This window comes from Mizuhopecten yessoensis, unplaced genomic scaffold, assembly GCF_002113885.1.
Source record: "Mizuhopecten yessoensis strain PY_sf001 unplaced genomic scaffold, ASM211388v2 scaffold7283, whole genome shotgun sequence".
NCBI classification, from domain to species: domain Eukaryota; kingdom Metazoa; phylum Mollusca; class Bivalvia; order Pectinida; family Pectinidae; genus Mizuhopecten; species Mizuhopecten yessoensis.
The window spans coordinates 328,751-356,177 of record NW_018406970.1 but is presented as its reverse complement, the minus strand read 5'-3'; the positions used below and the strand labels follow the sequence as shown (position 1 = coordinate 356,177).

The window sequence follows — 27,427 nt, the reverse complement described above, 5'->3', positions numbered from 1 at the left end:
TATATATCGGTAGTCCTTAATGAATGTCAGAAAAAGGACCCAGTTTTATTTGTGATTTCTCTGCTATCTTGAAATCCCGAGGAGAACACTGGTTTCCTTGATCTAACTTACAGCCATATCCTTCATGAACACAATTGAATGAAACAGAACTTCCCATTTCACATGTAACAAAACAAAAACTTTACCCACTCTTCCCTCACAAAAATCACAGTTTATACACAAACATATTCATTGAAAATGATATATAACCATCTCTCGGGCAAGAAAAAATATTTAAAAAAAAAAAAGTTTAATACAATGATGCATTTCCAACAACAGATCTCAAAAAGGAAATCTACTTAATTCACAGATTTTTTTATTATATTTGATTTATTTCCATTTGAAAAGAAAAAGATATTCAATTGTAGAAAAATTAATAAAAATGTGTTCTTTCCTGAATACATACATTTCAAAATATGGTCAAAGGATATTAATTTTTATATTTAGCAAAGTATTAAAACATGAACAACAAATAATGAACACTTTTCTGACTGATCTTTGTTAAAAGTATTCCATGTATACCCTCTTTCCCAATCGTTTATAATATGTTTTCTATTAAGCAAGTCAACTTGAAGTCAATATATACAGCTGTAATGCATTGCACAACAGACTAAGCATGGTTTATGATTTGTTGACATTCACTCAAAAACACAAAAGTATGATAAGACAAATGTTTGTTTCATTGAAGGATCCCTGTCCCTCGGCACCATGTTTTTTCCTTTATACGGTAATCTCCCCTTAAATTTCGTTTAGATGTAACTGCAGAAAAATTTGGGCAGAGCGCTTCCATGACAAGGTAGCTCAATCGGTAAGAGCGATAGTAGAACGGTCTCATTTCCAGGGTTCGAATCCCTGTCGAGCACCACTGCATTTTTACACTTGAAATGCTATTATTGATAATATTTTGTGTATTTATCTTTATTATTTCTAATAAAAATCCTGTCAGGTATGGTTTTCTTTTCAGAAATGATTTTATCCAAACTAAAGTCATGCTGGGGAAAAAAGGTTTCCAACAGGAAGTTACAGTTTTTGGCAGTGGTACAGGGATCCTTAAGTACGTCTGTATACAAAACAGGACTATATGGAATGTCATGCATGTCAATGGATTTCTCTTCTCAACCTAAATTCAAATACAACTTCTAAAAGTTGATATATCTTGAAATCATGATAATTAAAAAAAAATAAAAATACATTAGTAATATTTTCTTGAATGCGAATTGTTGGTAACTTTTATAACTAGCAAATCCCTGTTATTTAAGTCCTCGACATTTAAAAGGATATTTAATAACTTTTATCCCACTTATCAATATCCTTACCACTTGCTTGTTGTCAAAGCAAGAAATGTACCATATTCACACATTTTTGCCTGGGGCAGCTGTGTCTCAGTACCCTCGATAATACAAGTACAAGTACTCCACACTGTAAATATGCTATGTCCTCTCTACACGACTAGATAGATATAATATACCGTATTTTACTGATAAGCCCATGGGGATCTGCAATGAAAACATCAAGTATAGGGGGTGGGCTTATCAACAGGCATGGGCTTATCACCGGTTAAATGTGGTAGTGTTTTTTTAAATCCAATGTCTTCACGAATGTAAGTATATGTTTTCATCACATTAGGAAGCCTTCTAGGAAGTGTTCTAATTATCGCCTTTAATATATCGCTTCCTTATATATTTTGCGACTGTCAAAAATACACACAATTTCCCATCTAAATATTTAGTTTATTCTAAATTAATAAGAAATATTTCAAAAAACACATTCAAATTGATCATTCAAATTCCAAGATTACCACCTTATTGTTAACTCATTCACCCCTGAGGACGCATTTGAACTCTTCCAATACAAAGGTTGGAATAGTTCATTATGAAATTTCAGGGGTAATGAATTTAAAAACAACTTTTGGTTATCTTAGAATAAGAATTGCTTGTATCTAAGACCTAATTAAAAGACTTGTTTCTAGCGTAGCAGAGACTTCCGGCTTATTCACTCAGTTGGAAACATCTTTGCTTACAATTCAAATGTCATCAGGTCATGATCAGCTATCTTGTTTAGAAGATTGGTATATAGCTGTCTATTTTTGCCCGATGCCTCTGTGCCACACACTCCGCGATCCACACGATGTTTCTGTTTTCCTGTTCCTTCAGTTTTACGTAAGAGTAAAATGTACCCATTTGGAACTGTTGCATGAAGGAATTCTTCATCAGTTGTACCTAAAATGAAACAATTTTAAAAAACATTATTTGAAAATTATCTAAGAGATTTTTTTCTGATTTTTTTAAGTTTCTGTATGAGATTGGTTTCATCTTGAGAATCATAAAACATAGCACTAAAATTGTACATGTATATTTTTAGTACACCATGTCAAAACATTTGTTTCTGAATATAGTTAAGTAGATATGAAAGTGTTGAAAATGCAGTAATACCGCTCCTACATTTGTAAATTCGGTTTCAAGAATTTCCTGTTCTATTTCGTGTCTAAGAAAGCTGCATCAAACGACTATTACATGCAGTAGGTGTGATGAAGGTGTGATACATAGGTGTGACGACCTTGGTCACTTTTGTTCATCGCAATCCAAACGATTGAACCGGGTAAACCAGAGTTGTTTGTGTATGAAATAAGGTCAGACCCAGTAATTTGATGCTGTTTTCAGGTGAGTCTTGACAAAGCCTTATAATTACAAGGCCTGCATAAACATTTGTAAGTCCGCCAGGATTAATACCAAAAAAATATTATATTTAAAAACAGACGCACCGTTGGTTTCACATAAACAATCAGGTCCCTGTTCAATGAATGTATAGGTTTCTATATATTCTTTGAAATTAACTTCAGACTGCTCGAACTGACATTGCTTGAATGCCCTGTGTTCCTCAAACTCAAATTTAACTCGGACCACTCAAAACCTTAATGAGTGGTCGGAGTTAAATTATAGTTTGAGGAACACAGGGTATTCAGGCAAGGTCAGTTTGAGCAGTCTGAAGTTAATTTCGAAGAATATATAGAAACACCATCGTGACCAAAACATTATTCAAGTAATGTGAGTTTGGGTGAGTGGGGTTTCACAGTATCTATCATAACTATCAGGGAACATAGGGCTGCAGGATTAAGGGAGTTCAATACAAAATTCAGAAATTAGTAAGAATAAGAAATAAAACTGATATTCATTGCAAACATATATAAACCATATATATACTCTATACTGGGAAATTTTCGCCGCAGTTTAACTTCTGCCTTTTTTTGCCCACCGTAATGAGGGCACTTATATCACGACAAATAAGGACACAACATACCGTACTGTACATAGTTATAACCAAAGAAAGGGGAAATAAACACTAAAACAGATTCTACCAGTGAAAGGCGAAAATTTGACCAGGCAAACCAGCATACAGCATTACTTCAAAAGCTTGGAATCCCTCAAGTCTTGGCAACCCATTTTACGATTTTAGAGTTATCAACAAGACTAAGAGAATGACCAGAAGATTATATGTAAATAGTCTAACCTCGCGATCAAAGAATTTGTCCTCCAGTGTTTTGTCTCCTGGGTTGGTACCAGCTCCCTCAAACAACTCTTTATATTCCTAAAACACAAAAGACATAATAATATATTTTTTTTAATTCCTCAAACTGATGATTATGCAACTTATTGTGTGTTATGTTAACAAATATTTTCTTCTTCTTCAGATAATGTTCTATCTTAAATGTTTGATGTTAAATCTTCATCAATTGGTGTAAAAAGAGAAAAATGTTCAAATATCAATAAAACAACTTTTATAATCTTATATTCTTCGCTTGAATGCATTTTTTTTATTTACAATAAAAACAGGTTTTGGTTCAATTAAATCCCAAGCAAATAATTCATGATTCTGCAGTGCAACGTATATATATACACAAAATACATAAACTGAAAAAAAAAAAAATCAGGAAATATAATTTCCTTAAATAGTATTTCTTTAAACGTTACTCAGGGTATACATGAAATGGAAAGTAAAGTGTCCTTACACCATAGATGTCGGCAACAGCTCGTACTTGGTCGTAATCATCTGCCCTGCCGAGCTGAGACAGACCGTAGGGGTTCAGTTTACCACAGCGAGGATACAGCTTTGAACGGTCATCTTTCGTCAACTCGGTACCAAACGAGTTGATTGTGATGATGAAAGCACGACGGTCGGCCTCAAACTAAAATAAAACAAGTTTATTTTTTCACATTTTTGTCATTCAAAAAATTTTCATCAGAAATCTCGTTTGGAATATAGTTAATATGATAAGAAAATTATTTGCAAAGGACTATGTATGGTTTGGGCCTTTTTTGGCCCCCAAATCAATCAAAATTAAAAATCTGCAATATAACTTTCAAACGAATGTTTTTTTTTATTTTGAATACTTCCCCAGTACTATTATGCTGTTATTTAATTGGGTTTTCAATTTTGGCTGCCATGGTAACCAGGTCATATTTGCATAAATTATTGAAATTTGATCATTCAGTCAATTTTGACAGGTTTTCATCTAATTTTTCTCTTAGTTACCATAGAGCGCACTCTTGAACAAACTTTATATTTCTCCTAAAGATGTATTACAGATGCCTACACATTATCCTTTAATATTAAGCTTGTTCAAGCATGTGATCTATAGTTTCCAGGAGAAAAACTATGCAAAATATCACAATATTCACTGAATATTCAATTTTTTGTTACCATGGCAACAATGATTAGAAATATAAATATGTCTTTTCATAATAGATTTTGGGAAGTATTCGAAATTAAAGAAACAGTCATTTCAAAGTTCATTTAAAGGTTTTGAATTTTGGTGCATTTGGGGGCCAAAACAGGCCCAAACCATACATAGTCCTTTAAACAAAAATTCAAATAGATAGCCAATTTTTCAATGAATGAGTAAAACCAATCTAGAGAGAAGACCATGATCAGACATTTGTTATCAAAGGGTTTAGACAAAAGTCAACAAGATAGCCATTTGGAGGAAAACCACTCAAGGGAGACAACCACCATGTACCCTACGAAAGATAAAAAAACTTTTGAGAGATGTGTTTCTAATGAATCATAATCTGAATGGTGAACATATAGGTTCATTTTGAAACAGATTTTTATCACAAACTCTAGATGCGTTCAAAGAAAGACTGAACTATGAACATGGATCTATTTACTTAAATTCATCAAGATGCATTTGAATCAGTGATTTGTTAATACAAGAATGTACATGTTTAGTTCAATTATTTCTGTTGTTCCTTCCTGTGAAGAGTTTTACCTAATATAATAATGAAACATTCTGTCTTTCATTTCCTGTTGGCATCTCACAGGGAGGAGTACTCACCGAAAGCGCGTCACACATCACCTCGGCAGTTGCCCCGCCCAGCTCGCTACAGAAACTGTAGAAGTCCTCCAGGTATGCCTGAAGTGAATGAAAAAATAAATGTTAAGAGTAACACTTATAATGACAAGTGAAATCTTGTATTTATTGATGAAATTTAAATTGGGCAATCTAATAACCGTTTCAGTAATTTCCACAGGCATGTTGGCAAAATTGATTACAACTCAAATGGATTGATGTATTACTTTACTGCAATTCATATCCATATAATAATCTGGTTTTTTTTACACATTTTTTAATAATACAAACTTGATTCATGTTATTTACACTGATTTGTTCAGTTTAAACAAATTTTATTCGAATAATTCAAAAGGAATTTGTTAGACCTGTAATGTACATGTATAGGGAATGTACCTACAAGTTTTGTATTTTGGTTACAAAACTAGGCTTATTTGGATAAGGTTAAAGAGAGAGAAATCAAGGTCTTAAATTGGTTGCTGCTATGAAAATGTAGTTTTCTATTTCAGAAACAAGAGGCCCATAGGGCCTGTATCGCTCACCTGGATATCTAAGCAATCATGGCAGAATATTCTCCAAATGAGATCCAAGGGAATATGCCAGACCCCAAGGCCAATCCTTGTAGCATATATATCTGTATTCAATTTTTCATGCCCAGCAATTTTATGTATGGTTATGGGGTGGGGATCTCAACTGTTTCCAAGCTGTGACTGAGAAACTATATCTAGGTCCCTACGGTTGTGGCCAGACCCTAGGATCAATTCTAATATCATGACTGCATTTGTCTCTTTTTGCCCAGCATTTGTATATATAGTTTTGGGGTGGGGATTTCAACCGTTTCAAAGTTATGACCCAGGGGTTAAGTCTGCAAGGGTGGGGCTGTACCCAAGGCCATCCTGGAAGCATATGTGCATTCATCTCTTTGTAATCGGCAATTGTCTAAATGGTTATAGGGTGGGGATCTCAACTGTTTTCAAGCTGTGATTAAGAAACTATGTCCCTAGGGGTTCGGTCAGACCCCGGGGTCTATTCTAATATTGTGACTGCATTCGCCTCTGTATGCCCAGCATTTGTATATATAGTTTTTGGGTGGGGATCTCAGCCGTTTTAAAGTATGGCCCAAGGACTATGTTTCCAAGGGTGGGGCCAGACCCTAGGGCCAACCTGGAAGCAAATGTGCATTCTTCTATTTATACTCAGCAATTGTATATGTGGTTATATAGTGGGGATCTCAACCATTTCTAGGCAATAAACTTTTTTTGGCCCCACCCCTTAGCCCGGGGGGTCAGCCCCACCATTTGTACAATTTTGAATCCCTTCCTCCCATGAATGCTTCCGACCAAATATGATAGATATCCAGTGCATAGTTCTACAGAAGAAGTCGTTTATAGCAATCTAGCCAAATTGCCCCCTTTTGGCCCCGCCCTCAGCCCCCTGGGGGATCAGCCACACCATTTGTACAATTTTGAATCCCCACCACCTAGGGATGCTTCCCGTCTAATACGGCTGATATCCATCACTTAGTTCCAGAGAAGTTGCTTAAAGCAATATAGCCAAATACCCCTTTTTGGCCCCGCCCCTCAACCCATGGGGGGGTCAGCCACACCATTTGTACAATTTTGAATCCCCACCACCTAGGGATGCTTCCAGTCTAATATGGTTGATATCCATCACTTAGTTCCAGGAAGAAGTCGCTTTAAAGCAATATAGCCAAATAACCCTTTTTGGCCCCGCCCCTCAGCCCCCTGGGGGGTCAGCCCCCCCATTTGTACAATTTTTAATCCCTGCATCCCATGAATGCTTCCAACCAAATATGATCGATATCCATGAAATAGTTCTACAGAAGAAGTCGTTTATAGCAATCTAGCCAAATTGCCCCCTTTTTGCCCCGCCCTCAGCCCCCTGGGGGGTCAGCCCCACCATTTGTACAATTTTGAATCCCCACCACCTAGGGATGCTTCCAGTCTAATATGGTTGATATCCATCACTTAGTTCCAGAGAAGAAGTCGCTTAAAGCAATATAGCCAAATAACCCTTTTTGGCCCCGCCCCTCAGCCCCCTGGGGGGTCAGCCCCCCCAATTGTACAATTTTGAATCCCTGCATCCGATGAATGCTTTTGATTAAATATGATTGATATCCAGTGCATAGTTCTACAGAAGAAGTCGTTTAAAGCAATCTAGCCAAATTGCCCCCTTTTTGGCCCCGCCCCTCAGCCCCCTGGGGGGTCAGCCCCCCCAATTGTACAATTTTGAATCCCTGCATCCGATGAATGCTTTTGATTAAATATGATTGATATCCAGTGCATAGTTCTACAGAAGAAGTCGTTTAAAGCAATCTAGCCAAATTGCCCCCTTTTTGGCCCCGCCCCTCACCCCCCTGGGGGGGTCAGCCCCACCATTTGTACAATTTTGAATCTCCACCACCTTGGGATGCTTCCAGTCAAATATGGTTGATATCCATCTCTTAGTTCCAGATAAGAAGTCACTTAAAGCAATATAGCCAATTGCCCCCTTTTTGCCCCACCCCTCAGCCCCCTGGGGGGGTCAGCCCCACCATTTGTACAATTTTGATTCCCCACCACCTAAGGTTGCTTCCAGTCAAATTTAGTTAAATTCCAATCAGTGGTTAAGAAGAAGAAGTCGTTTAAAGAAATTGTTGACGGACGGACGACGGACGAACGGACACGGTATGGCATAAGCTCACCTTGGTCCTTTGGACCAGGTCAGCTAATAAATACTTTATATACCCCAGTTTATATTTGGGGATGAGAGTCAGTGATGGGCAGGAGTCACTTTTTTGTGCCCCCCCCCCCCCCCCTCCCCCTCCAATCTACAAACATGTTTCTCTGGGGCCTATTTGTAACAATCATTTTAACTCTCCACCCAATGGCGTTGAATCAAGTACATTTTAACATTCATACCTTGTACAGTGTGTTTCTGATTATCTCTATGTTCATTTCGTCCAAATCTTGTTCAGATATGCAGTCAATGAAATAAGGAGCTGTAAAAGAAAAAGAAAAAGAGTAAAAATATGATGGAAACAAGTCAGTGAAAATCGACATTTATCTAGACAATTCTTATTCGTTTGTCTAACAAGATGTATCGAAACATGTGATCGGTCAAATTAACAGCATATCAATTGTAAATCTTTGCAAGCTAAGATTAGAATACGAGTTATCTTTTTATTTTCTCTTTTATATAAAGGAATAGGAAAATTAAGCCTTGAAATATGAACTAAAAAATGTAAAAAAAAGTGAAAATTGCAATTTTATTTTACTCTATGCATGCGTAATAGATACAATTTATAAACATAAGTGGATATATTGTATAAGGAACACGTTAATAGCTATATGTTTGTATAAATTCATAATCTTCCTTTCAGTTCTGTTTTTAATAATTTTTGATTTACACAAAAGTTATCCCGACATATGTATTTGAATTGATCACATCTTTACCGAGAGGAGTGTCGACCAGCACAGCGTTGTACAGCTCAGCAGGGGTAGCTGCTATGTGTATGGCCTCCATCTGCTCAAAGCTCCCTAGTGGGTGACACTTGGGTATCAGCTCATTGATTGGTCGCTGGTGGAGTGTCCCAGTAATCAGCAGAATGATATTGTCAATCATGTAACTGTACCTGTAACAGGGAGAGATGTTTTTGTTTAATGTCAATTTAACGACAAATAAAATATACATATGTGGCAAATTGGCGTTAGAGGAAATTTCCCTTTAGCTCAATCTGTAGAGTGTTGGAACTGGGAAGCTGGGGGTTGCGGGTTCGATCCCCGATAGAAGGCAAGCACACTACTCTATTTCCTGTTACACATACATTTCAATTTCCCAAAACATACCTTCAAATTCCATTTTATATGATTATAACTAGTTCACATGTGTTCTTTTTTTTACATCATTTATGCATATGGTCTGCCAAGTATCGGGCATTATGAGGAAAACATTGCTTAGTACTGCAAGCAATCCACATCCCTCCATGCATCTTCAGACAAGCTTCAGAATCAAACATTAATCAATAACTCTAGATCTGTCCTAGTATTCTATCGTCAAATCACATGCAAAAATTGACAAAAAATGTAACAAAGAATAAAAGGACAAAGTGACAAATGGACTATGCTGAGGACAGAGTGCAAAGGTATCTGGTCTCCTCTAGAAGTACATGTGAGGGGGACTAATAAGGATTAAGTGTTATTCGGGACATGAGTTAGGCTGTTTAAACATTTTTTTTTTTAAATTGGTGCCCGATGCAAGCATATTTATGTCTAGTATTTAATTTTACATTTAAGGAATATATGATAAAGTACGTCTGATATATATACATATTACATGTATGCAGCCTAAGTTTGGGGGGGTTGCATTTTTATCTGTTTTTATATGAATGTTACATAGCATCAAAATTAATGCTACTGTTGAATGCAAAAAATGTTGGGCGTTGGCAGAGATGTATAATTGAATCCTCTGTGGTGGTCGGGTGGTGCAGTGGATAACACACTCGCCTTTCAACAAGGTGATAAGGGTTTGATTCCTCAATCGGACATGAACAGGTATGGGGTCACCTGCCCGACCACTTGGGTTTTCTTCAGGTTCTCCCGATTCCTTCAACATTAAGACCCACAGGTGGGCTAACATCCGGGCCAACAAGAGTGATTAATTTAAGTTGAAATAACTTGTTTCGTAATTGTTGTAAAATAATTAAAGTTTATATTTAATACTCTTTATGATTTCATGCAAACTTTATTTTATGTTTAACTCATTCACCCTTGAAGACATATTTGAACTCTTCCAATTCAAAGGTTGGAATAGTTCATTATGAAGTTCCAGGGGTGAATGAGTTAACAGGTTTGAAGACCTGTACATATTGATCCTAAGACACTTACGTAATGTAGTCCAGAAAAGTGGCTAGTGGTTCTAAACAGTGGTTGCGTAGATGCTGGAACTCAATGACTAGTTTTTCCTTGAGTTTGTCATCAATGACGGACACTGTTAGGGGACTAGGCTCATTAGCAAGGAAGTTTCCATAGTCAGTGCTCTGTAAATGAAGCTTCAAATCTGCAAAGGAAATCACAAAGTGTGTTAAATTTTCATTCTAATTCAAAACTTATTCAACTGCACGGCCCAAGTTTCATTAACAGTCCTGATCTAAGAACATTCCTTAAATTCAGATTTTTTCATAGAACATTGCTAAGTCAAGGGGAAAGTTTAAGCTATCGGTAAGGACATTTTCATTAACTCATTCACCCCTGAAATATCATAATGAACTATTCCAACCTTTGAATTGGAAGAGTTCAAATGTGTCTTCAGGGTTGAACGAGTTAACTTCTGAAATATTTTCAAATTGAACTAGTCCTGAAAGACATTAAGCTACACATATATATAATATCAATGATTATGGATTGCTAATGTTGTACCCATTTATTTTTCAAAGCACAGAAATGGAAGATAGACCCAAGGAACACATTCAATGGTACATTGTAACCTTCAATATCAATTAATTAATACACTTACATTGACAAAAAAATAAAGAAGATTTTGAGACCAAATCTCCCCAACTTCATAAAATCTATTTTAATTTATTGTCCAAAGTATCAAACATGTCAACTATCCATTTTTGACAGGTATTTGTTGCTCTAGTCCGAATTATTCTGACGTTGCATAAAGAATAGATATTTTGATCCATGTGCGACATGTGTGTGAAAGTGACGATTTGTAAAATATCAGTTTGAAGAGCGACCCTGGCGCGGGTCGCATATTTCCCGCACATTATAGAGGGCCGGAGTTCTGACGTTAATCAATGCCAGACCGATATTAAAAAGTCTATAAAACGGAGAATAATTCTGACTATTGTTGCTCTTTATAACCTCTATATTTACCACTTGATCTATCTGTAGGCACATCTAGGACTCAGCTTAGTCACCCTTAGAGGACAAAGCCAACATTCTACAGCATATAATGCTAATAATACTACAACTAACATTTAATAACATGTACACCTCTCAGAGAAGTGTGGAAATTGCTCAAGCCTGGACTAATTAACTGCCTTGAATAACCCCTATAGTCCCCCTGTCCCTAGTCATTGGTCGAGTGAACAGGATAATTAAGCTAGTGAGTGTCATTAGTACTAAAATCATGGGTACTTAGATGGTTGTACTTTTGGAATGCATCAGTTCATGATATGTGAATGAAATATTCAAAATTACTTCGATAATTATACAGTAGTATTTCAGTGCATCATGGATCTTAAGAATCGGAATGCAGTGAGTGTAAAGTTTAATATGCTTTAAATTGATCACTCTATCGATTTTAGATATTTAACCCCCTGAGGAAAGTCCAGATGTTGACATATATGACTTGAAGTATTTATTTTCCAACCAGAATGACAGTCTATATAATCTTATAGGATATACTCTAGATGGTATATCACTCTATTTTGACCATCATCCTAGTTTTATTTTTGGATTACAAAATGTATTTGACCCATACAAAATATATATATATAAATATTGTCAGTGTTGTGTTCTTGTTTATGTAAATTTTAAGTATTTCTTCTCACTGTTGTCAGTTTAGCAGTTGTTAAGTTGCAAACATTACTTAAAACTTAACATAATTTTTTCTAAGTCCCTATAGTCAATTACATTTTACGTTTTAGGAAATTTTTGGACTAGTTACATACACGTAGGACTAGCAAATAATATGTTCAACTAGTATTGTGATCTACTATATATACCAAGCACAAATAGTAAGCGTCTAACTTAACCCTAGGCCTAATTATGTCTGCATACGTATACATGCAGAGAGTACCGAAACCCCGGTATATTGATTAAGAACCATTCCAATTGTACTATCTCAATATCTTTTATACGTGTGAATTGATCAAAAGCATGACACAATAATATATCTCCGTGTAAGACTTTGCATCAGATTTAAATAATGAAAATGATGTTACTGAGTCGTTCCGACATTGACAGTTACGGGTAAAGTAAAGAACAGAAGACCTAGACATATTGCAATCCGTCTTACCATCCAGACTTTCACACTGTACAAGATTTAGATAATCCGCTTGTTTTAAGATTCCGCCTTTGAATCCCCTGACCAGACCTTCAAGATAGCCATGGTCTATGTTGAAGTACATCTCTGGCATCATATAAGCCGACATTTTGTTGGTTTTAAAGGTTATCACAAGATTCTTCGGTTGTCAATATTTCACCCGGAAGTACAGATCACATGAGCGATCGACGCGTCATCTGTTATTCAAGGTAGATAAATCGTGGTTGACCAACGAATTAATGATTTTTTTAAAGTCAATATAATCTACGTATATTGAATATACTATTGAAGATGTGACAAAGTTCTTTAACATCAAAAATAAAATGACATTCCAGAAAAAATGTCAAGAGTAGATGCAAGTCATATTAGATCCGGAAAAAAATCAGCCGGATCTGTTCTCTGAAATGCGATAGAGGTTTCCAAAGGGGCGACACACATAGAAAAAATACAAACATGAAACATTTTGTCCCAGTTATCAATAATATTTGCTTGCTAGGTTATAACTTTTTCTCATTCTTTAAAACTGTATATTATAAATATGTTCGATGTTCAAAAAGTACTTTGAAAAAAGTTACCGAGATCGGATTCAGGAAATACGGAAGGCGATTTCCAAATGCGCCCCCGAAATCTCTTCCAAACCATATTTAACACAAATTATCTGATTCGTTGCTTTAGCTTGCATTAGGCCAATGATATATGATGAAACAAACATAGTCACGTGATTATGCAAATGAGAGTTGTGTATAAATCAGCCGGCGAACATGAATGCGACCTCTTTCCTCAAACTAACACACGTGGGCAAAGGACGCGTACAGACCAACTAGCAAAATGCCCTCATACAAAGTCGGTACGTGTATTTATGATGAAGTATGTTATGTCATGCATCAATGTTGACACTATTCAAAAACTCACTTGTCCGTTTATCAAATCAAATTATCATATTTCACACGCATTTCCACTTTATAGGACTTTGCAGCGTTTGCATTTTCACATTGTATGCACAGCAAGTCGCCGCTTCAAAACTAAACGGATCGTCTTAAATTTTGACAGCTTTGCCATGCTATGCAGTGATAACCGGCTGATTGGGGGATATTAAATTATGTGTAGGCGATTACCGTACTGCCTAGAATATTTGACATTTCAATATATATTTTTTATTTTATTTTTTAAATTATAGGAAGTAGTCTACCGCAACACAATGCAATTAAGCACCCTTGCTAAACACCACACCACGATATTCTTTCAAAAATATTCGCATAGTATGATTTTTTTTTTTTAGGCCTGGTCATGCTATGTCTTGGTGTCCCTCTATCATTGATCGGGAAAAAGTCGACCTATTCCTATGGGAACTTAAGTAAATCTCTAATTATAAAGAGTTCCCACAGGAATTAAATTCCTCCCCTCCCCTTTCCTTCCCTCCTTCAGATTAATCATATACATACATGTACACTAATCTAGGCTACCTTCGATTTGTCACTGACTGAACCACTAAGGATCATAAATAGAAAAACCCATCATTATAGCACTTAGTAAAAAAAAGTTAGTTAATTGTGAAAATGGCCTGATCAGTTGTAGATAGTATTTCAGTGTTGTCGTCAATTTCATCTTATAAGTTTATGCACTAACTTGGTTTATGTCTACGTTCAACAGCCATTATGTTTCTTGTTTTTAGCCGACATTGAATTGGCCGATTGGGGCCGTAAATGTATTGAAATTGCCGAGAATGAAATGCCAGGACTGATGCAGATGCGAACAAAATATGGAAAGTCAAAGCCCCTGGCTGGAGCCCGTATCGCAGGCTGCCTCCACATGACAACCCAGACAGCTGTACTCATCGAGACCCTCACAGCCCTCGGCGCAGAGGTAGTGTAGAAATTTGATTCAGCTTAAATGATAGTGAGATATGTAATTATGATCATTTGTTTACTCTTCATGTCGTTGGACCAATACATTTACTACTGTACTTGCTCAGAAATTCTGTTGACACAATCTCATTTACAGCCTTTTAATTATGTTTTGTTGCTTTCCTGAAAACGTATTTTGAACTTTGTAACAAGGTAGGGGAGGGAAGCCATCAATATTCTAAATATTCAATTTTGTCATAAGTCATGGGAAACACCTTCTGTATAGCAAAACAGTCACTTTCGACGAAACATGGTGTGTTTCAAAAGATATGCTGGAAGTTAGCTGCAGAAATGATAGGTTGTCTCCCTTTACACAGATCTTATTTGAGAATTTCGGGAAATGTACCATTTTATGTCAAAGTGTCATATTTATTTTGACAAGTTGTGTTGAAATTGCTCTAGAGTTGAATTACCCAGTAAAGTTGCTTTTCTCATCGCTGAAAAACTCTGCCCTGTGTTGAATTTGCTATTTTTTTGCCCAGGGTAAAATGAAATGTTGGGTGAAGGTGTGAAATTTCCCTTTTTATGTGCAGTGTGCAGTTGAACTTTAATCATGGCTACTTAGGATAAAGGCTCGGTTATCCAGTCAAGATAAGATCATAGGATGTGTTATCAAAGTGGCCCTGATCTTGCTTGGACATGTGTTGTAAACAACACCATATAATCCTATTATCAGTGAGAAAGATGTTCGTTTCACAACTGTTAAGGGGTTAAGGTCAAACCTAGGATCAAGAGGGTGAACAAACATTTACCAAGGTCAAGGTCAGTTATATTTTTACAAATGCATTGTCATCACTCTCAACTATATATGAGGATGTAAATTGCATTACATAATCCTATTATCAGTGTGAAAGATGTTTGTTTCACAACTGTTAAGGGGTTAAGGTCAAACCTCGGATCAAGAGGGTGAACAAACATTTGTCAAGGTCAGTTATTATTTTTAGAAATGCATTGACATCACTCTCAACTATATATGAGGAAGTAAATCTCACTACATAATCCTATTATCAGTGTGAAAGATGTTTGTTTCATAACTTTGGATTAAGAGGGGGGATGAACACTTGCCAAGGTTATGGTCCGTTACTATTTTAAGAAATACATTGCCAGCACTATATTTGAGAAAGTTTATTTCACTACATAAAAGCTAATATCCTTATGAAATTTGATTCTCAACTGGTACATATCTTCGAGGGGGGAGGGGGGGGCACTTATTATATTTAGCTTGCCTGGTCTAAAGTACTGGGATGAGCTTTTGCCATTCAATTGTAAGCAGAGGGTGCGTGCGCTCCCCCTCCCCCTCCCCTCCCCCTCCCCAGTATGGGAAATTTAGGTAAATAGTCATCCTTCTGCAGTAAGAATGGAAGGATAAAGTTAAGTCCATATTCTGTATGAAGAGAGGAATTTTCAACCAAATCAGCAGGGCAGAGCCTAGGGGAAGTCTAGGTGAATTTTGAAAAACCTTATTCTATATATGAATGGAGGGATTGGAACCAAATTTGGTGTAGAGCATCCTTATGCATAGGGGACTCAATTTTGTATTAAATATATATATAATAAAAAAAAAATGAAAATAAATTGGGGTCCCAATGGGCAGAGGAGCGGGACCCAATAGAGGCAACACTAACAAAGTGTTTAAAATCTTTCTACCATACAAATGGAGGAATTTCAACTAAATTTGGCCGAAACTATGCTAGGGCAAAGTATAAACAGAGGGTGTTGGCTCCCTTGGGGGGAGGTGGGGCCATTAGGGGAATATTGATATATATGTTGCTTTTTCTGTATTAGTCGAGGGATTTTGACCAAATCTGGTGCAGAACATCCTTGGGCAAAAGGGACTCAATTTTATTTTAAACAAATTGTATGGTCCCCCTTGGGGGCAAAGAGTGTGGCCCAATAAGGTGTAAATAGTGGTAAATCTTCAAATACTTTTTGTTCCATACAAAAGAAGGGACCTAAACAAAATTTGATATGGAGTATCCTTTGCCCAGTAGGATTCCATGTTGCTCACGGGTGCTCAATTCGGCAACATCAAAATGACCCATTCATCTCAAGCTGGCAGTTAAAATGATATCCACTTCTTGGTTTTGGACTTTTGCTTGCTTGCTGCTTAGTTATAATATAGTTGAACATTCTGAGATTGGACTTTGGACTTTCGACCTGTCTACAGATTAGTTTAATGCAAAACCTGTTTTCACCTATTTTTGTGGTTTTGTCTTTGAACAGGTTCAATGGAGTAGCTGTAACATCTTCTCGACCCAGGACTTTGCTGCGGCCGCCATTGCCAAGACCGGAGTTCCTGTGTATGCATGGAAGGGCGAGACCGATGAGGAGTACATGTGGTGTATTGAACAGGTTCGTAAAATTGTATCCCACCTAACCCCACCCCAAAAAAAGGGGGGAGGGGGATGTTATTTTTAAATACATCCAACCTCTTTCAATATTTTTACATAAATAATCTGAAATTTTTCGAAAACTTTCTGCTTCATTTTTAATTCATCTGAATACATGTTTGAAAAGGAGTTCAATACATCTCTTCTAGGTGAATTATTATCTGGATATAAAACCGATTTTAGTTGAGATTAAATACAGGATAATCCTTTTTATCTCAATCTGTCATTATGGAAAAGTCGGGAAGTATGTCCCAAAAAGGAACTTTTTTTAGTGTAATGGACTGTAAAAGCACAAATTAGGATTTTACCAAGTTTTTTTAACCATAGGAATTTGATGTTTTGTCGAGGAAGTCCATGGTGTGCTCAAGCATTTTAACTTAACACATTGTAATATTTAGGAACTGGAGTTTCTGTTTGGTATGATGAACATGTTATTCTGACATAGTGTTTCATAAGTTGCTATATTTTGACTTTGTTGATGACTATTACAGACTCTGGTGTTTGCTGATGGCAAGCCCCTAAACATGATCCTTGATGATGGCGGTGATCTTACCAATCTCATCCACGAACGCTTTCCCGAGTACCTCAAGGGTAAGAAGAACAGTCCGGGCTAGAAATAAATTAAAAAACTCACTGGGCTAGTGATTTACAATTTTAGCAGTTCGTATGCAAAATCCCCGAAACCCAATATTTTCAACATGATCAATAATATTGACTAGTTGATCGGGCAAGCACTTTTCAGAAACACTAGTCGAGCTTTAGATTTCACTAGTTTCAGACTATCGGGCTACCATTGTTGACAAGTAGCCTCGAGTCGTGATGAACATATAAAAATAATTTTAAAAAAAATCAAATCTGTGAAACTAATGAATTGATGGGGGGGGGATTTGAAAAGGTGATTGATCACAAGAGTGGGGAAATTATGGACATTCTATTTCAAAGCTTCTGATTCAATACTTTTATATCTTTGTTTGAAAACTATTTTCTTCCAACAAGAGAAACCACAAGTTGAATTATACTGATTTTATCAGATATTAGGGGATTGTCCGAGGAGACGACCACAGGTGTACACAATCTCTACAGAATGATGAAAAACGGAAAACTGAAGGTCCCAGCCATCAACGTCAACGATTCGGTAACCAAGGTAAACAAATTTAAGTTTATACTAAACATTTAATGTTATCAAAATTTAATGTCTTGGCAGACGTCCTGATGAAAGTTATTTTGTAGTAATTACTCAATATGCTATATGGCTTTAAAAATTAATTCTTGATTCTCTCAAAATATTTCCAGATGACATCGGATTCTGGTTTTTGATATATATTTTTTTGAATGTTGATTGCTTTAGATCTTGTTATAACTCCAAAGTCCAGCTGATTTAATAAAGACATGGGTTGTGAAATCCGTTGAATAGCCATAGAGTAATTGCTAAAAGTTGGGTACAAACAAAATAGGTAAAACGTGTTCAAAACAAAACAAACACAAGTTTGGTACATGGCATGCCAAGGGACACAATTGTATCTCGGTGTGGTAGCAATTTTTAAAGGTACAAGTAAATAAGTAAGTTGTCTGCTTTGTGGCATGTAGAATAGATACAAATGTCATTGAATACAAAAAAAACTCGGTGAATTTAGGAAATTCTACAAAACATTAACATTCCGATTTTATCTGGAAAGATTTTAAGGGTTTATTCCAGTTATGAATACATTGGCCTAAATTAATAATTAGCATTACTATTGTGTGTCCCAGGGGGAAAAAATGGTTCTGGTGGGATGATATGAAGGTGCCCTCTCCCATCTTTTTCTGGACATAATTTAGCCCTAAATGAGATAATTACAGGCGAGTGCTTCAGTTTTCTAATGGAGCTTGATCTATGACATTGTCGTACACAGAGCAAGTTTGACAACCTGTATGGATGTCGTGAATCTCTCGTCGATGGCATTAAGCGTGCAACAGATGTCATGTTGGCTGGTAAAGTCGCCATGGTCGCTGGTTACGGAGATGTTGGCAAAGGATCTGCCCATGCCCTCCGAGCCTTCGGTGCCCGTGTGCTGATTACAGAAATCGATCCCATCAACGCTCTCCAGGCTGCAATGGAAGGTAATTCAGATACAGAAAAGGATTTTATATTGCATGCTCACATTCAATTCAAAGTTGTTGTTTTTGTATTTATTGAGGAAGTGCTAATTTGCATAATGTTGAATTTAAGAGTTGGCATTCATTAGTCGCCCATGAGAACAACAAGCAATTTGTCCGTCAGTCTGTATGTCTCGAATGGTTTGGAGCATGTCTTGTATATTCTGCTATTTGCCAAATATTGTATGCAATTACTTCTGTAGATGGTGAAGTGTCGCATACCAAAATCTGATATTGTGCCCTACTATATGAAAAGTTGTGACCTTTTTTGTTCATTGTGTCACTTTTATGGGGGGGGGGGGGGGGACATATATGAAAAGTCGCCTACAAAGGCCAATTGTCTTATTGCTAGTCGCTCTATCAAGACGATGGAGTGAAGCATACTGAATTCAGGCTGGAGTGAAGCACACTGAATTCAGTCTTTTACCCCAATATACATGCTGAGTTATGGCCCTTTGTTAATATTTTGCACCAAAGTCGTCTGGAAATGTGGATTAAATCAAAAGCTAATGGAAAAGAAATATTGCACCATAGTTTTTAATTGGTCAATTTAGTTTCTGTAAAAGTAACACTCCTGCAATGATTAATTTGCCAAATTTTACAGCTTGAAAAAAGGCTACTTCCCCTGGCTAAGAAGTGCTCCTTTTTCCTTAAATGAAGAAAAATATTGGAATATCTTCTGAATTTCAATGAAAATAATGCTATTTTTTCCCAATTCATGTTGGAACAGGCTGTTGTAGAACGTCAATTGAAAACTCACTGCAAAAATATCATTCTACCATCTTTTTGTGGAGTTTTTATTTTGAAAAAATAGGCCACAAGTTTACTGCTAAAATATTTAGTCGTATAACAACTTGATCAAAGAAAAAATTCTGTCTCCAGTAAGTGGAAAGATATCAAATCAAGTATGGCTTCAAAATAAGAAATTGGTTGAACTAGGAAATTTTATATATTTTGGATGGTAAAATCCTCAATCGGGTGACTAAACTCCAAATGTGTTCTTTTCAGGATTTGAAGTTACAACTGTAGAGGAAGCCCTGAAGAAGGCCAGGATCTTTGTCACCGCTACTGGCTGTAAGGATATCATACATGGTGAAATGTTCGAACAGATGCTGGAGGACGCTATCGTATGCAATATTGGACATTTTGACTGTGAACTTGATGTCAAATGGCTGAACGACAACTGTGCCAAAAAAGAACAAATTAAACCTCAGGTATGTCACCAGATGGGAGCTATTCGGGAAAAACGTTGTTTCAAGTGAGCAATATTTGACAACTTTATCACTTCTGTTGCATGAAAATATCCTATGGGAGCCTGTGGTGGCCAAGTGGTCGAGGCGTCTGACATTGCTACCACTAGCCCTCCACCACTGGGTCACAGGCAGTCGCCAGGTATTGGCTGTAGGTCGGTGGTTTTTCCCCGGAAACTCAGCTTTCCTCCACCACCAAACCAAAACCTGCCACGTCCTTAAATGACCATAGCTGTTAATAGGAAGCAAAACGCAAACAAACAATATGTTATGGGTGTTTGTTAAATGTAATGCAGAAGTATGATTTTGCTATACAACGTTACATTTTCCCCAGACAAGTGTGCATTGCATGTGGTTTTGCATTGTAGTACAATTGAATATTTTGTTTGGGTTTTGTTCATACCATTTGGCACTTTACAACAAAATTTCAGTTGTGAAAATCACCATTATCTGCTGAAGAATTTAACAGACAAAATCACCGATATTTCATCAAATGGTGTTAGATTTGTATTTTAAACCTGAATTATGAATGTTTACATGCCATTTTGTGGACATTCAAGAAATAATTGAGTAGTCTTAAAAAGTAAATACTACTTGCTTCAGAAAAAGCATTGAATATGCAGCTGTTAGAAAAAAAGGGGAAAAATGTACTTGGGGGGGGGGGGGGGGAAATTAATTGATCTAGACTTGCCTTTTAACCCTTTCACCACTGTAGACCAAAATGGACTCATCCAGATCAATGCATGGAATAGTCTACTAAAGTCATGTAGGGGTGAAAGGGTTAAACATCTTTCGAGGAATGTGAACTATATGAACTTTTAAATTTATTTTACAAATGCCAATATTTATGACGTCATAATGACTGATTGACAGGTTGACCGATACACACTAAAAAGTGGCCGCCACATCATCCTTCTGGCCGAGGGGCGTCTCGTGAATCTCGGATGTGCCCATGGCCATCCCAGTTTTGTCATGTCAAACTCCTTCACAAACCAGGTTCTCGCCCAGATCGAACTGTGGACCAAGCAATCGGACTACAAAGTTGGTGTCCACCTCCTACCAAAGTCTGTAAGTATTCTAGAAGTATTGGATTGTCACCTTCACTTTGTCATAACTTAAGGATCCCTCTCCCACTGCAATATGTTTTTTTCCTATATACAGTAGTCTCCCCTTAACTGCCGTTTGGGTATTAAAATATATAACTGTAGAAAAGTTCAGGCAGAACACTTCTGATGACCAGGTAGCTCAATCTGTTACAGAGATCATATAACAATCTGAAGTCCGAGGTTCAAATCCCGGTCTAGCCTGAATACATTTTACACTCGCAACATTATCATTAATTATATTTGGTGTATTTCATCTTAATTTTTTTTTGATAAAAGTTACGTAAGTTATGGATTTCTTTTTAGAAATGATTTATCAAAACTGATGTCTTGCCTGAAAAAGACTATTTCTATATAATATATATACTGGTAGCTGTTTATATTTATCTATAATAATTATTGGTATTTTAACTAAAATTTCTTACAAAAACAAATTATATGGTTTTGCAGCTTGACGAACAAGTAGCTGCTGCTCATCTTGAACACTTGGGAGTGAAACTGACCAAGCTGTCATCTGACCAGTCAGAGTATCTTGGAATCCCACAGGAAGGTCCTTTCAAGCCAGAAATCTACAGATACTAAAATGTGTCCGGAGAACCAACAAAGACTGGGGGGAAATGTCGGGTAGAATTTGGTGTGGTGCAGACTTTGACTCCATGCTCATCGTAGGGCTTGCCAGGCCTTGTGTTCCTATTGGCCACATTTGACCAATCAAGAACAGAGAAAGAGCTTGTATCTAATTTGGTACCATAGGAATAGCTAGGTTCTAGACAAATGAAAAAGTGCAACTCCTGTTAATCAGATGTACGAGATAGACAACAAGTATCGAGGACAGTTTGATATCGCGATGAAATCTTTTATGGTTATCATACAGTAATTGTCAATTCAGAAATCCAATTTCATTGTGTATGTTTGTTGGTAATGTTATTTCTTACAGATTTTGTGTTTCTGAATTTCCAATGTCGGCTTGTTAAAGGAGCTGAACTCTGTCGTGGTACAAACATCCACACTCCATACAAGTAAACGAGTCCATTTGGAATTGTTCTTTGCTGGAAACAATTGTTTTTGTAAAAAACACATGTTGAAGAATATATTTTAAACAGATTTGTTTGCTATCGTGTCACTATCATGAAAAATGATGATAAAAAAATAAAAATATGAACAGAATTTTGAGCTTTCTTTTAATATATCACTGTTCCATGTAATGTGGTCTCCTGGATCGGTGTACCATGGAACAAAATAACAATGGGCTTTAGTTTTAACATCACTAGTAGTAGTATTAAGGTGATCCGTTGTGATGGTTTTGACTTCTCAAAATTCACAGGTCATATTAGCAAGTGGTAGGGATCAAAATTGAATCAAGAAGAGGCTCAGAGTTGGGACCATAAGAGAAAAAAATAAGAATATGTAATTTTGCTGTTGATTTGTGTCCCTTTGACCGATTTTATATTACAACTTAAGTGGACATTTTTTAAGTTGATTTTAGCATATGGATTAAGTTGTAGATACATCCATTTACTACACGTACATTTTAAAAGTGTGTGAACATGATAATTTGAACTTTATTCCAAAGTTGTTTGAATTTTTTTTATCTATTTTAAAATGATAGATGGACAGCCTTTCTTACAACTGTCAACTAATCATAGGTTAACACAAAAAAAGACATTAAATGCCCTCTTTCTTTCAACATACTGTATTTTACCTGATAAGGGTGCGGTAACCCTTTTTCTGGAAAAGAAACCAACAGGGCACTGGGTTACGACAAAGGCATAATGTAGTATATATACGTCTCTGGTTACACCCAGTCGTCTTTAATATTTTCAGAAAAATAATTAACAATTCCTGAAAGCATTATCTATGTTGCCGAATTCAAAAAGAAAAAAGAAAAGTTGTAATGGCTTCCGTTTTAGCAAATGTATAATGTTAAAATCTGTTTAATAGTTAAATGTGAAAAAAATATTGCGCATGGTATAATTATGTTCAATTTGATACAAGAGTTATGGCCCCTTAACACATTTGACTATAAATGGTTAACCAAACCGGTATCGATAATGTTAATATACATAGTTATTCTAAGCCTACATCAAACAGAACACCCCGTCGTAGTAAAGATATTTATATTCTGCCATTTTTCAACTTGAAGAATCAATACTTTGTATGCTTTTTAGCTCCCCTATTCGCCGGCGTCCCACCTTCGGAGGTTAAAGTTTTTGGGCAAGTTTTTTCCAGACAGTATTGGATCATCACACTCAATACACAGTTGTCTATTATGAGTTTGAATCATTTAAATCGAGTGTAAGCAGTGTGCTGGACCGTATTTAAGGGGCCAAAACAGCTTAATTGGACTGTGTTAAATTTGAGGTTAAAGTTTTTGGGCAAGTTTTTTCCAGACAGTGTTGGATCATCACACTCAATTCACAGTTGTCTATAATGAGTTTAAGTCACTTATATCATGTGTAAGCAATATATGTGCTGGACCATATTTTCATATTTTATTGGCCAAAAACAGCTTAATTTAACTTAGTTAAATTTGAGGTTCAAGTTTTTGGGCAAGTTTTTTTGTGAAGTGTTGGACAACCACCATCAATAGGCTGTTGTCTATTATAAAGTTGAAGCATTTACAAATGTATATGGAGTGTTAGCAATGTTCTGGACAATATTTTCATATTTAGGGGCCAAAAACGGCTTCTTTGGACTTGATTAATGTTTTTGGGTAAGCTTGAGGTTAAAGTTTTCGGGCAAGTTTTGTTGGGTAGTGTTGGACCACCACCATCAATAGGCTGTTGTCTATATGATAAGGTTGAAGTATTTGTATTGAGTGTAAGCAATGTGTTAAACCATATTTTCATATTTAGCGTCCAAAAACAGCTTTATTGGACTTTGTTAATGTTTCTACACAATTAACAGTCTTTGAAATATCCTGGTGGTAAGTGAGGTGGCAAATAAAACGACAGGCACTATATCAACGTTTTACTATACATGTGTTTCTATTGATAGTTGCAGTATTATAATAACATACATAGGCGAGCTATGCTATTCTCCGACAGCTCTTATTACGAGATTTCATACGGTCGTCGATATAATCAGAGACGTACATTATATATCGTAATATAATAATAATAATGATAATATACAACATTTGATATAGCGCCCTATCTATAAGCCACTCTAAAGCGCTTTACAGTACATAGATATACAATTAATACAATTAGGATATACAATGCTACTAGTCCTATGCCACCTAGCTAATATCTCCCTATGTGTGTATGCCTGCGTGTGTGCTGGAGATGTATTGTGTTCTGTTTGTAGTTGGACCGTGCTTCCAACGGTATCTTTTATAGTGCCGCCTCACTTGAATGCTACATCACAGATACCGCAACATCCACCCAAGACCATTTTATAATCCACATGGGTTGTTGGAGTTGTGTGGGCAGGAGAAAAACACTTTCTCTGATATTCCATGCGTGCGACGACTTCGGGGATAGAACCCCGGCCGCCTGCGTGGAAGGCCGAAGTGTTAACCACTCAACTAATCCGCCCATACTATATGTACGTCTCGGGTATAAACAGTTTATGGTTTGGTTTAGAATAAAAGATCATATTCAGGCGTTGTACCAGTGATTTATTTTTCCTCACAAAAACACCTCTGAAACTCAGATTAATTACCGAATTATAATTCGTATATTCAGTTTTTGTCTATTGACAATCGCGAAACTTACCCCCCTCCCTCTCTCTCTTCCTTCTTATCTCCATATAGTTTAGTCCAGGAGTCCCAACGCTTTGTGTTAAACCTCCAATGAGGAAGAGTTTCAATTCTAAATCATAATGTACTAGAGTTGCTTGCCAATGTAATATACCAGAGTGTTATGTACGAAAGGAAAATATTTGCTTTAAAAAACTTTTTTTTAACAAAAACATCTCTATATAGAAGCGAACCCCAGAACCTCTTGGTTATACAATAGGAGCCTATATTAATATTCACTGCATTACCGATCATGCTACTTTTTACGTTAGTTCTTTACCGCAACCAATGATTGTCTTTGTTTTAAAAGATGAAGGAGTAAACTCTTTGTTTGGTGTTCCGCATCCATTTACTCAGTTTTAAAATAGGTGTTTTGTGACTTTGTATTCCTAGTAATTATTTTACAGACAAAAGGTGATTTGACTGTCTTGGTGGATACTTGAAGGAGTCCCGGAGGTCGGCCGCTACAGTGTAAAGATTTATTCTGGCACAATTTGCATATAATAGCAGGTCAAGAATCAAGAATTGTAACGGTATAAATGGTTTTTGGACATCTTTTTCCATTAGCTGTATTTTTACATAATGTTTCGGAACACTTTAGACATGTTTTCATTCTTTTGAACATCCTCGATATCCAGGGGTAACGCTCATTTTAGTCTCTGCACCTTTGGAATATGTCATAGCAAAATCGAAGACGCATTGTGCACTACCTCGTGGATGAGACAAGAAGACTAGTTTGGCCCTGTGACGTACATCAAAAGAATCTGTCAGTCGCGTAACGGTAAAATTGACAAGCTTTGGAGTCGGGTGTCACTCCACTGTACTCTTCACATGACGGGTATCCTTGCGATTTGGTCAGGTTTATGTTTACCCGAGACCATTTAAATAGGTAACTGGATGCACGTGCCGTCAATTTGCTACGCCATATCAGTCCAGGGGTGCAGAGAGTGAAAGGGAGCGTAACCCCTTGAGTATTGAGAATATTATTACTTTCCCGCGTTTCGGAGAATAGTGGGAAACATTTGTCCTATATACACCGAGTATACGAGGGCAGTTGCCTTTTTCGTGCGGGGGTTTTGACCAATCAGATTGAGACACATGCTAAGGGTAGTTTATGGGTACGTGTATGATCATTCTAGCTTCGCACTTCGCTCGGCGTAGTTCAGTTTGAAATAAAATTATAGCAGAATTTTATGTTTATGTAACAGATGTATGTGTGGGCATCGTCATATGTAAGAAATCCCAGCATCAATTTTGTCAAAAACCTTCAGTTTTGTCGGGCTGGTACACCTCCTGTCGCGCCTAATAAGGGTTTCAGGTTGGGTGGCGCGCTTGGTTTTACATTTGGATGGCGATGAACCATGCGAGGGTATATGTGGGAGGATTGTTTGTGTGTACGGTAAATGAAGTCGAAGTAGATTTTTTGCTATCGGTCGAGCAGCTTTTTGCTATTTAGGTGTTGTGTTATGTTTGCCTTGGTACGCATAAGGAGTATAGAGAGGACCTATTAGTATCACTGACGAGTCCCAAATTGACAGTGATTATTACCTATTTAACTGATATTAGAAGTCTTATTTCAACACAATAAACAGAATAGTAAGTACAGATGGATATACATGTACAGTGTATACACTACTGATTTGAGTTGTGATATTTATGAAGTGTTGAACCGGAAGTTAGACGGATATGGCGCGTGCTGGGCGGATAAGGGTTGGTCCGAGATATGACCTATGCACAGCTAGCAGGACTGTACCACACATGTAAGACAACCAATATCACGGACAAGTATATGATAAAATTAGTTCCCAACGTCTGTATATAATAGAAAAAAAGTGGCGGGACTCTCCATCTTAAAAAGAAAACAAAAATGTAGTTGGTCATTAATTGTATCTTTTACGGGTTCACATCCTGGTAAATAGACCGTCGGTGAAACAATAGAAGTAAGTACATGTGAAAATTAATTATTGACGTTGCCCAGGTTGTAAACCCTCGCTTAGTATTTTACATGTCAACATGATGTATCTTTCCTGAAATCGTTACACGTCAGTAAAACATGCTCTGGAATAGTGAATCAACACTGACTTGTAAGCTTCATAAACAGGGAGGCTGGTATTATGGTTCGAGTGAGAAAAGGAAAGTTTATTGTATAATTCGATGAACATAAACCACAATACAACCTTTTTTTAGGGAAAGATATTTAAATACGCTTGGGATCGAAATGTCAACGCTTTAATGTAATGCAATTACTTGTGTAATCAGCACAGTTATATTATTAACTTTAAAAATAGGCGAAACGTCCAGGGCCGAGGGACACATGTAATATACAATTTCATCAAATCTTTGTACAGGTAAAAACTACAAATCGCTCACTCGGTCATAGCTTGACAAAGGGACCAGTCGGTTTTGAAACATTTCGACACGTTTGATAAGTACATTGTTTGTGAAGAAAGTAAAACTTTGATA

At 36.7% G+C, this 27,427-nt stretch overlaps 2 protein-coding genes across 2 annotated transcripts; one reads left to right on the top strand and one right to left on the bottom strand.

The window, feature by feature from the left end:
• Positions 1 to 431: 431 nt before the first annotated feature.
• On the bottom strand, positions 432 to 12,775 carry LOC110453352 (V-type proton ATPase subunit d-like). The gene is made up of 8 exons (XM_021502268.1): positions 12,413 to 12,775; positions 10,273 to 10,444; positions 8,842 to 9,020; positions 8,308 to 8,387; positions 5,372 to 5,449; positions 4,046 to 4,222; positions 3,547 to 3,624; positions 432 to 2,258 (listed from the first exon to the last, which is right to left on the bottom strand). Exons 1-8 carry the CDS (start codon positions 12,546 to 12,548, stop codon positions 2,097 to 2,099), a joined length of 1,062 nt encoding a protein of 353 aa, XP_021357943.1. The 5' UTR covers positions 12,549 to 12,775; the 3' UTR covers positions 432 to 2,096.
• A 402-nt stretch (positions 12,776 to 13,177) lies between these two features.
• Positions 13,178 to 22,389, top strand: LOC110453391 (adenosylhomocysteinase B-like). The gene is made up of 9 exons (XM_021502317.1): positions 13,178 to 13,286; positions 14,112 to 14,302; positions 16,567 to 16,695; positions 17,225 to 17,324; positions 17,765 to 17,877; positions 18,626 to 18,833; positions 19,878 to 20,083; positions 20,993 to 21,187; positions 21,673 to 22,389. The coding sequence occupies exons 1-9, from the start codon at positions 13,268 to 13,270 to the stop codon at positions 21,802 to 21,804; spliced, it is 1,293 nt and encodes a 430-aa protein (XP_021357992.1). The 5' UTR covers positions 13,178 to 13,267; the 3' UTR covers positions 21,805 to 22,389.
• The last annotated feature ends 5,038 nt before the right edge of the window (positions 22,390 to 27,427 follow it).

Coding starts and splice junctions, on each gene's coding strand:
- LOC110453352 (XM_021502268.1), bottom strand. CDS start 12,548: ATGTCGGCTTATATGATGCCAGAGATGTACTTCAACATAGACCATGGC. Junction 5,450..8,307: donor TCAGAAACACACTGTACAAG/GTATGAATGTTA, acceptor CATTCACTTCAG/GCATACCTGGAGGACTTCTA. Junction 4,223..5,371: donor TGATGTGTGACGCGCTTTCG/GTGAGTACTCCT, acceptor GTTTTATTTTAG/TTTGAGGCCGACCGTCGTGC.
- LOC110453391 (XM_021502317.1), top strand. Junction 18,834..19,877: donor TCTCCAGGCTGCAATGGAAG/GTAATTCAGATA, acceptor TGTTCTTTTCAG/GATTTGAAGTTACAACTGTA. Junction 20,084..20,992: donor AAGAACAAATTAAACCTCAG/GTATGTCACCAG, acceptor ACTGATTGACAG/GTTGACCGATACACACTAAA.